The 11373-nt window shown below is 42.7% G+C and overlaps 1 protein-coding gene across 4 annotated transcripts in view; it reads right to left on the bottom strand.

Annotated features, from left to right (window-relative positions):
- Positions 1–9393, bottom strand: part of LOC105907215 (LIM domain and actin-binding protein 1-like) — a 40219-nt gene extending 30826 nt beyond the window's left edge. The window contains exons 1-3 of one of the 4 annotated variants that reach the window (XM_031567741.2): positions 9102–9392; positions 3822–3936; positions 1–131 (exon numbers count right to left, since the gene is read on the bottom strand). The exon at positions 1–131 is cut by the window's left edge and continues 30 nt beyond it. In XM_031567741.2, the coding sequence (XP_031423601.1) occupies positions 1–92 (92 nt within the window). In that variant the 5' untranslated portion in view covers positions 93–131; positions 3822–3936; positions 9102–9392. Of the gene's footprint in view, positions 132–3821; positions 3937–7781; positions 7989–9101 lie in introns of those variants that run through there. The other 3 variants (XM_031567742.2, XM_031567738.2, XM_031567740.2) reach the window with 3 other exon arrangements.
- Positions 9394–11373: the final 1980 nt, after the last annotated feature.

Below are 11373 nucleotides of genomic sequence, written 5' to 3'. Positions count from 1 at the left end.
TTCCCACGGGCTCCGACCAACGAGATCTCTCGGGCGGTGACGCGCAGCGACTGTGATGCCCACTGTCCACGGCTGAAGGGAGTGGCATCCATTTTGGCTCAGGACCACAGGACCAATCTCAGGACACACGACTGCGGACAACACAGCGGGAGACAACAGCCAGTCAGATATTTGAAAACAAACAAACCAAACCAAGTTTTCTCAGAAGTCCATTTTGAGCATTTTTCACCAGCTGCCTCGCACAACACAGAAAAATATAAAAGGTTAAAAAAACAAAGCAACTCAAAAACATAAAATGCAAAACTTGATCCAATTCAGGAATACACATATAGCGCCGCTCTTCCTCCAAGCACACGCCTGTGTTGACAGAGTGCCGGCACAACAATGGAAACTTGTGGTGGCAGTCGCTGTAAAGTCCCACAGCGTAGAAGCCGTCAATAAATCTATATTTTGCACTTAGCTTTGCTCTCGTTTTGCTTCTCCTGCTAAAGCGAACAAACACATTTCGGGGACAGGACGTTCCTGCTCAAACAGGATCCCGTTCCTGGTTTTACCCATCCAACACGTTTTCCTTGATGTGTGTGTGTGTGTGTGAGAGTGTGTGTGTGTGTGAGAGAGAGAGACACAGAAAAAGAGAGAGTGTGTGTGTGTGTGTGTGAGTGAGAACGTGAGACAGACAGTGTGTGTGTGTGTGTGTGTGTGTGTGTGTGTGTGTGTGTGTGTATGTGTGTGTGTGTGTGTGTCTGTGCATGTGAGTGCATTTGTGAAACAAAAGCTTGTAGAAATACAATTTAAAAAAAAATCTCATAAGTCTTCCAGAAGAGACAGGCCTACCCCTTCTTACTATTTTGACAATAAAACATCACAATATCCTCCTCGTTCTGATTCCGTTTCAACAGCACTGCCCCCTTAATGAGTCTAGCTGCCTTCCCCAAACTAACAGTAGCCTCCTGTGTAGAAAACATACCCAAACCAAATCAAACAGTAATGTTCATTTTAGCATCACCAAAAACAAACAAACAAACAAACAAACAAACAAACAAGACACCTGAACACACTCAAATTATACTCTATAATTCACACTAGATTTGAGTACACTGGACTAAACTAGCCAAGCATGGCAACAGTCTTGTTGTAAGGAAGTAGCTTATGTCATTCGTCAAAGCATCCAATTACGTGATGAATCCATATCCTCTACTGCTCTCCATTTGGGCTATTGGGGAAAGCCACAATCACCATCAGTGCTACACTGGAGCAACCCTTTCGCTTTAAACGATTTGACAGGTCTTATTCAGCTCAAATGAGGCCGGGTTTGGTGCCACAAAAGAGGTAGTAGGAAGGAGCACCACATAGTTATTGTTAACCATGCTCTCTCTCTCTTTTTCTTTCTGTCTTTCTCTCTCTCTCTCTCTCTCTCTATTTCTGTCTTTCTCCCTCTGCCCTTCCCTTCACCCACAGTCTTGTCATTCTTCCTTTTTTTTTTTTTTTTTGCTTCTCCTCTGTTCTTTGGTTTCCGAGCGTGAACTGAACGACGTTCAGAACTGCCAGGCTTTGCGTCCTGTCAGCTAGGATGACACCCCCAGCTGCTGTGTCTGCGTAAATGGACACCGCCCCTTTAAGAGTCAACACTGCTCCTCTGTGTGCGAGATCGCTGATGGTCACTGGCCTGAATGATAATCACCTGCTCCCTCAGACTGACACACACACACACACACACACACACCTGGGACTAGGACTGAGAGAGATAATTGTGCTCTCGTTAATTATTCTCAAGTCACTCTCACCGTCCAGCTTTAGCTCCCTCCACAAGCAAGTTTTCATTAAAAATGTTTACCATGACTTATTTGACTACATTTTTTTTTTTCTCCAGCCAGCCCCAATACTCGCTACTTACTAAGATCACAGACTTTGATCACAGACTAGTCCCAGGCTGGTAATTTCCCTTCTGTAAACAAACAGCTATTCTACCTCTCCCTCAAGGTTCTGTAATGATACACTGGACACAGCAGGTTCAGCTTTACTGTGGCTCCCAGAGAATAACCATTTTCCTCATGAGCTATTGCCTATATAAAGTCCAACTGGACAAACATCTCCTATATAATAATAATGATAATAAATAATTAATTAATTATATATATATATATATATATATATATATATATATATATATATATATATATATATATAGAGAGAGAGAGAGAGAGAGAGAGAGAGAGAGAGAGAGAGAGAGAGAGAGAGAGAGAGAGAGAGAGAGAGAGAGAGAGAGAGAGAGACTAACCAGATAAAGAATGAAAAGAATAAGGTATTTTGTTCCTCAGAGGAGGAACCTCCAACTTGGAAGTGGGTTTATATACTGGACTCTGTGTATACCTTCATCATCCATGTCTGTGGGTGTAAGGCCTTTCAATCCATGTGTTCTGTAGAAGTCTTTTTGTTGCTCTGAGTGTTGCCACAGGCCCCTTCACAAGCATACGGGGTATGTTTAACAAATGGGACACACATTTAACCCCTCCAGCCCCAATTTGGGGGCACAAAGTTGTGTGTTTGCCTTGCACAGAGAGGAAGCAAGATCCTCCACTAATGCCCTCGAGGCTCTCTCTGTGTGTGTCTGTGTGTGGACTGAAACGCTCACGTACAGCCTCCACAGCCTCGACAGTGGCAACATCAGGAGCAGGCAAGCGTAGACGTGCTTTTTCGTGACAAGCTGTAATCAGCGACTTGGCATCGGAAGATTACCCAGACAGTCCCAGACAAGGAATGCTTCCGGACTTACTCTGACTTCTTAGAGACAAGTCAAAGTTGTTTGTTTGGTGTACCTGTTTGTATGTGTACGGGTTATTGGTGCGCCTGTGCGATGACACGTATCTGTGAGCACACACAGAAACACGTATACTCTATGCTGATAAGATGCGCAAGAATGAATGCACTTCAGCACACCATCACCATGGAAACCCTGGCCGAACAAGCAAAAGCAATGTAGGTATGACCACACACACACGAACACACCTTCAATTATTCTGCACTTCTTCACTTATGTCATCCACAGCTGAACTTATCAAAAGCAGACAAAGTCTAACCAGATAAAGAATGAAAAGAATAAGGGAGGTGACTTCCTAAGAAAAGCCAAGGCAAACAGAAAAGACAGACACACACACACACACACCTGCTCTGACTGTGGCATGGCCTTACTCTAACAGTACATTACTGTGTTTGTGCAGGGAGCCGGGGACTACGATTAATGGCAGTAATATTGACAGCCTGTAACATAGGCGAGGGACTGTGAAACTCTACGGGAGAAGCAAGAGCTTGAGTCATCTCACTCTCACACACACACACACACACACACACACACACACACACACACACACACACACACACACACACACACACACACACACACACACACACACACACACGCCATTATGGCAAGGCATCACCATGAAATGGACTGTGGACCCAGACGGAGCCTGTGAACCTTAAGAAAATCCACTGCTGGGGTTGAGAGAGTGGACAGAGACAACGGAGTTAGACAGCCAGACAAAGAGAGGTACGACAGTGAAAGATCAGAGAGAGAGAGGGAGAAAAGGAAAGAGAGAGAGCGAGAGAGGGCGTCAGGGAGATTGACAGAATGACAGAGAGGAGACAAGTTCTACAGAAACAGACATCATTTCCTGAATCACGCAAAACACTGGCACACTTACGAGCATGAGATCAGAGATTAGGGAGAGTTGGAGTCAACATCAAACATAGAAGAAAACAAACTAAAAAAGGAAACAAACAAACCACACCCTCCTTAGGGTCAAACACACAGGCTGATTCACCTGGCCAGGTGAGGTGTGCACAGTAGGAGCTTGGATTCCAAAAAGGCTGACTTCAGCTGCCTCCTCACACAATGATTGATGTCATGGCCTGAGCTGTGTACGTGTTGCCATGGAGCTTTAAAAAAAAAAAAAAAAAAAAAGACTGATGAAGTCATTTTTGAAAATGCCAACTGGCCCAGGGCAATGCTGAAGCTAAGAGATGCACTCGTTTGCCTGAAGTGCATTAGAACTACATGCAAATCTAGGACACTCAAAAGGACAGAGAATTCTGAAAATAATAGAGAATTACAAAGAATTACAGACAGTCTAGAATCTAGAATGCTTCCCAAGGTGAGACTACACATGAGGGTGACTGGCAGGAAGTCTTCACATTCCACATGAGGAGGCTGGGAGGATGGATCTCAGGGACCTCGGTAGAAATGGTGGAGAAGATGAGGAAGAAAAACTAGATGACTGTGTATGTGAGTACGAAAGAGTGTGAGTGAGTACGAAAGAGTGTGTGTGAGAGACAAGCTATGAATTAGTAGGACAGAGTGAACGAATGGACATTCCACACAGATCTTTTCCAAATCCCCCACCCCTTGTCCTTTTCAGCTGTTTTTGGAACAGCTATGACCTCCACCGGGGCAGAAGGCCATCTGTGATACTTTGCCTTGAAGTTCAACTGAGAACGCATATCCACAAGTTCCAAGCACATTCAAATATCCACGTTAACAGTCAACCAGAACAACTGAATTCCGCAGCTGCTGACGACTCTACATTTGTACTTGGCCATCACGTTGCCCTTTGGAGGAGAATCATGTGCTTTACTTCAAGGTACAGGTACCATGCTCTTATGCCCTTGATATTAAATACACCTAGACACCAACATGAACCTGCCCAGCTCTTTACAGGCAGAGGTTTAAAGACTTATTCACTGGGCCATAAAGCCTAGCTACCTAAATGTGAGTAGCTCTGTAGCTAACAATCACACAGAACGCCTCTTACTTAACAAAGTAAACTAGAAGATTTTCATTCATGTTGTATTGGTGCATAATGTAATAAACAGTATTTGCAAGCAGGTAAAAGGAAAAGGCAAAAAAGGGTATCAAGCCATATTTGGTCAAAGATGACTGCCACCATTGATTTAGCAATATGAATAACTATTGATCTCAATGTTGAAAAGGTTTTCTCTGTATATGAAAAACACTAAAGTCTAAAAGGAAAAACTCTGATTTGGCACTATCCATTTTTTCACCAGCCTTTTCAGTTCCTCGTGTATGTAGATTTATTATGACAGCTGAAGGCCAAGATATGTGGAAAGACTGCCCAATGGCGTTTCACATGCCGCTAATGTTAGGGTGGAGGCGGTGTGGTAAGGCTGCGCTCCGCAGCGATGCGATCAAGTTAGGAAGCACACAATGCACAGCAGCACTGCGGCTAATGCGTCCAGAATAGCTTATGTAGCTAATCAGCGGAGGCCCAACATAGGTGACTTTGCAGTAAGGTTCTGGCGTGGATTTTTCTAATGTGAAATCATGATCCTTGGGAAAAGGACCAGTGGCCGGCACATTACAAGGTGTGACACAAAGGTGTTCCACCCCTGCAGAGCTCAAATAAAAGTGAATGTAAATCACTCTCTTCTTCTTGTTTAGGTCAACTAGAGTTGGCCTGATTACATTTTGAAAACCAAGACAACTTTTATCAAGCTCGCAACAACTCTCTAAAGCTCTTTGGCAACTGGGCTACTGTAAGCTCCTGAAAAATGATGAAGTTAGTGTTAAGATGTGGTGATTATAGAGATAGCATTAGCCAGTCAAGTTCATTTTTTTTGTAGCGGCCACTAGCCTAGATATCAGCCAAGGAAATAGGGAAAGTTAGTTGTGAGTTCTGATCATTTATATCAATGGGTTTATCAGCCTAGGTGGTGAAACCATGATGTGTCCAATACTAAATTGTACAACAAAGCATATTACTCATATCATAGGGACTTCTTGGATTCATAGCACCATGAGTCTTTTCTATGAGTTTTCTATGAGTGGCTAAATTATATAAGTTTTCACTTTGAAAACTTTGTGTTTACAATTTACAATGAAAAACTCATGTTCATGTATCATCATATCTCACTGATATTGACACAGAACCTTGCTATATGGTTATTTTGAGGTCATATTGCCCATCACCTGTAAAGGGGGTCCTAATAGGCCACAGAATCCATTGCAAAGAACTATTGGACACCCACCATTACCAACTATACTGAACACAGAAACCAAGTGTGCAACGTGGCTCCTAAACCTTTGATTTGGCTCCTAAATATCTCTGGTTTACAAGCCAAGGGCTCCTAATGATTTCTTTTTTTTGGTCTGGAGCCCTGTATGCAAACATCTCATAGCATGTTACAACTATTGATCTTTATTGCATACCCCGTACCCCAAACTTTGTTACATACAATGTTTTCAGTTGAAGGCCACAAAAATTGTTCAGTGTGTGCTCTTGCATATCATAATACATGACTCCTCCCACATTTCAATGAACACACACACACACACACACACACACACACACTGAGGTCAGCACTCATTGAAGTGCCGCAAACCACAACCTTTGAACCTGCACTTTGTTCAGTTTTCCATAGAAACAGCAGACAACTGTTAGAAATAGTTACAGTGCGGTTCCGGAACAAAGAACATCGGATGACAAGACACTGTCTTACAAGGTGAATTTGGGAGGAGTACGTGTTTCACAAAGAAAAGTGTGTGTGTGTGTGTGCGTGTGTATGTTTTCAACTGAATCTTTCCTTCCCCCTAACTCACTCAAACATGTGCCCTCTCCAACCCTCCCACTTCCATCACTGCTCTCCATAATTAGCCTAATTCTCTGAGTATCTGAGGGGGATGACAGGCTGGGTCAGCTTAAACACTGAAAACAATCCCAGACCGTTCTGCGGCCTGAGTGCAATGTCAACCACGTCATCGCCAACTCAACTGAAACAACACAAGCATTACGATTACTCTGGCTGAGTGCACCGGCAGATCTCGCACAGAGCCGTGGATGGGGAAATCCAAACACAGTGCGTTTGAACAAGCCCGCCGCTCTCTCAGCGACCGTCCAGCCGCCCACAAACCGGTTCAGAGGAGGCACCAGAGGCACTGAGAGTGGCTTTCTTTTCTTTCATTTCAAAGTGGGAATTGCTATTTTTTTTTATTTGGGAATTTTAGATGATCACCACAAATAAAGATGGCAGTGTTTTGCCTTAACGGGTAGGATACCTAAACGTTGTCAAAATCAGTCTTGAAGAGTACAAAGACCTCTCTCTCTCTCTCTCTCTCTCTCTCTCTCTCTCTCTCTCTCTCTCTCTCTCTCTCTCTCTCTCTCTCTCTCTCTCTCTCTCTCTCTCTCTCTCTCTCTCTCTCTCTCTCTCTCTCTCTCTCTCTCTCTCTCTCTCTCTCTCTCTCTCTCTCTCTCTCTCTCTCTCTCTCTCTCTCTCTCTCTCTCTCTCTGCAACACCACAGCTGAAAGGTGACCTGGCTCTTCCCCCGAGGCAGCAGATCAGGTGCCTCAACACCCACCCACCCACACACACACACACACACACACACACACACACACACACACACACACACACACACACCCCCCTCTCACCCACACACACACACACCCCCTCTCTTTCTCTCTCTCACACACACACAGCTCATAGACTGTGTCTCATACCTGTTGAGAGAGTAGACCCACACCTGTGTCCTTCCGTGAGAATAAAACAGACCTGTACAGGTTGTAACTGAAAGAAAAGCCTTTACACACCACAAGAAGCACATGAAATATGACCGATTTTACATGAAAAGAAACGTTTTCAGAACACAGTGTGTGAACAAAAGCTCGAAAGTGACTCTCCTCCTTTTGGACTTATGTCCAATGAAAATAAGGATATTTTCTGAGCTAGGATGACCAATTAAAGAGCCAGTTCCGTTTGACTTCACTCACCTCTCCGTTCCAAAGGTGAATTTCACTGCGAGTTCACTCTGCCAATGCTTGTCTTCTGCCACATAACCCCAATTCAGTTTCGATCTAATCCTACAGCACCTTCAATGTCCCTGCCTTCTGGAGAAGGGTGTGTCATTTGACTCTCGGTGTGTGTGTGTCTGTGTGTGTCTTCTCTACAGCACCCTGATGTGGGAGGAGCAAGCCTGAAAGGTGACATGGGAGAGAGGAGAGCTTGTCATGTGACACACTTTGCACCAATAACCTGAGGAGTTCCATTACACCCCACCAGGTGTTCCATGGCAGAGTGCTCTGGTGCATGCAGGCCAATTCCCCAAGGAACAATAGAGTGAGTCTTAGCTTTTCTGCCAGCAGAACCTGCTCAGCAAATACTGAGGCAACACTGAGGAGTAGGCCTACATGGTAAGAGGGCTAACTGGGGACAGGGGCATTCAAATCTAGACAACTGGGGGACAGTCTTTACAGGAGGTGGACATGGAAGTTTCCAGGCCCCAGAGTCCAGATATGATGCCAAAGCCACCCCACCAAACCCTAACACCCGCCAGGAGAAATACTGGCTCCGTACATTAGTTCTAATCACCATTGTAGGTTCATTGCATTGCCTATTTGTTTTACTAGCATTATAAATGAATAGAACTAGCAGTAGTCAACTTCATAGCTTACTTTTGGTTTAGGTGGTACTTGAGTCATCACGCCATTCAAATCAGCCAATGTTTTAATAAATGTTTTTATACGGCGCATTTCCACTATGGGGTAAAGCCCCGGTGTTTGTGAAAAGCCTTACAACACGACTTTCGGGGCCTTAAGTAGATCACGAATAAAGACTTAAAGTAATGCTGTGACTTGCCATATATTACCTTAACCACGATTTATGGAGTCAAATGGTGCGAGATCTGCATTAAAACTAACTATTAATACCATTGCTGTGTGGTCAAGGAGCCAAGGTAGAAAATTAGCCTGATAACAGCAAGGAACTAAAAGTCCTTGTAACGTGAAGGTTCAGAGTTCCTCTTAATCCACAAAAGGTAGGCTAACAAGCAGCAAGTGGAATTCAACACCACGCTTCAGTTTTACAACACTAACCTTAGGATATGTCGCCTAAAATAATATGATATCTATCTAACTAGGACGTAGTCCGGTCCAGTCCAGACAGTCAGACCTTGGCGCAAAACAACGTTAAGTCATCTGCCGTTAACTAACGTTACACAAGACACCAAAAGGAGGTAAGATAGCTGTTTTACCCCTATGTTAATTTAATGTCAGTTTCAAGATACACTATTGAATCGAACTGTTTGAACTTACTTGAACAGGTGCACAATCTCGAGGTAACGTTACGCTGGAGGTCAAACGAGTTTTGCGGGAAAAAAGCACAGCAAATGAAATGGTGTAAAGCCACTAGCTACCCATCTTCCAAACGTCCACCCCATCCGCTAGCATGACAGCTTTGATTTCGCCTCCCGCGTCTCGATTCGGGCTCGGCGCATGGGCGGGACAGCAAAAATGTTAGACTTTTGGGAACTGTGGTCTATAACTGGGCTCCAAGTCCCATCTTCTTTAAGGGTGATATGAAAAAAAAATTAAGCCAAGTTACTAACCATTGTGACTCGGTCATTAATATACCAGTCCCATCAAGTTACAAATTATAGTAAACGACAACGGGGTCAGCCAAGCCTTTAGCTGTAAAAACTGAATCCTGCGACCAACAGGTGAACGTGATCTATGGAAATGGTATGGATTGTGGTTCCACCTAGTGGTAGTATGAGAGAACTGCACAATTGTGTGATCGTTAACCTGATGTCTTCAAGTAGACACATATGGTTGACGGTCCTTTTTTGTGAAAGCAGACGATCATATCAGTCAAAAATGATCTTAGCAACAATTTAATCGCAAGAAAAAGGGTCATCGGTTCATGCGAACTGTTTCGAACAAAGACAAGAGAGAGAGAGAGAGAGAGAGAGAAACTATTTATATATGTATTTATTCTTTTCACATCACACCAGGCAAATAAAGCAACCAAGGCATTCCATAATATTTTAAAAAGATGCTTTCTGACTTTTAGTGAATTGTGGAAAATAAATAAAAACCCTGAAAATATTATATTAAATAAAAGCAAATAAAACGAAATAAACAAACCTATTCCATGTAACAATACATTGAAACAACTGTTTCACAGATCACAGTAGGTTAAGTGCCACATTCTTTTAGAAAATAAAAGATATTTTTTCTGAAGTATGCAAAACATATACTGGTGCATAGGCCACAATTCATATTTTTGAAACTTGGAATTGCTGTTGCTGACAGCTTATAGCTGCTGCTGATAGCCTAATAATGCTGCATGCAATGGCCTGCTATTCATAGTAAGTAGACCTAAATTATTTTGGATTCAGTAGAATCTCTTAAACGTACATTCTGGGCTTACAAAAACTTTAACGTCTCATGCAGGCCACCATTTATCACAAATGTAAAAAAAAAAAGTGATGACACATAGCATCATGACAAACTGATACAAGTTTTTAAAAGAAAAAAACAGTATTCATAACTTTGAGCCCCCCGGTAAAATGCAAAAGGTACCTCATATTTCACAGTTATTGAACTGGCATCACAGAAAAAAAAAAATCTCACCATGTTAGGATGACTTTTCAATTGCAATGTTCACAGTGTCCCCCTAGCTGCAGACTAATAGGCATGATAACTGGGGGAAAGGATGAAAGATATATATTAGAACAACATGGAGTCGCTCAGAGATCAACAAGTTTAAAAGATGACGTAAGGCACAGAGGTAGAGATGAATGTCTAGAGGTAGAACAACAGAGAGGAGATGGAGAGGATTAAAGAAGAGTAGAGTGTTGTTCTTGGTCCTCTTGTCAAGGTTCAATGATAGATAGATAGATGGATACTTTATTAATCCCGAGGGAAATTTAGGTGATAAATCATAGCCATCTAGAGGAGTAAAGAAGAGTAGAGTGTTGTTCTTGGTCCTCTTGTCAAGGTTCAAGGATAGGTGTAGAATTCTCCCGCCATCTCTTTCCAGCTATCATGAAAAAATAAAAAATAAAACAGAAAGATAAATTGAAGCTAAAATATTACTGATGAAATTATTATTATAAGTATTATTACTCCTGCTACATTTTCACAGTTACTATTAAAGGAGCAATAAAGTCAAATATCAAACTCCTTACCTGGTTTTAAGAAAGCGCGTGCAATAAACAGCACACTTATAGCCAAAATGATGAAGATGAAGGCAAGGAAGACTGGAACAGCGCCCAACCTTATGAGCCAAACAACAGGAACATGTCTCACACTGCAGACTGACTATTATCTCAACCATTTTGATTCAAGTTGTAAAAACAGATATTGCCACTAAAGGCCTTCTACTTTATATAATGTAGACTTACATGGTTACTCTTTGGAAGTGGTTTCTGGTTGATGGCGTGGACATAATTGTTGGTGGAGTAGTTGTCACTAAAAAAAGAAAAAATAGTTACATGCATCATCTTGGTAGGACTATGTATGTGCTACTGCAGAACTCACGTGACAAGCCAACAGAAATAGTACAAGGGTTTGTTTATACACG

The sequence above is a fragment of the Clupea harengus genome, chromosome 5, assembly GCF_900700415.2.
Source record: "Clupea harengus chromosome 5, Ch_v2.0.2, whole genome shotgun sequence".
NCBI lineage: Eukaryota > Metazoa > Chordata > Actinopteri > Clupeiformes > Clupeidae > Clupea > Clupea harengus.
Note: the sequence above shows the minus strand (reverse complement) of the source record. Positions and strands in the feature narration are given on the sequence as shown.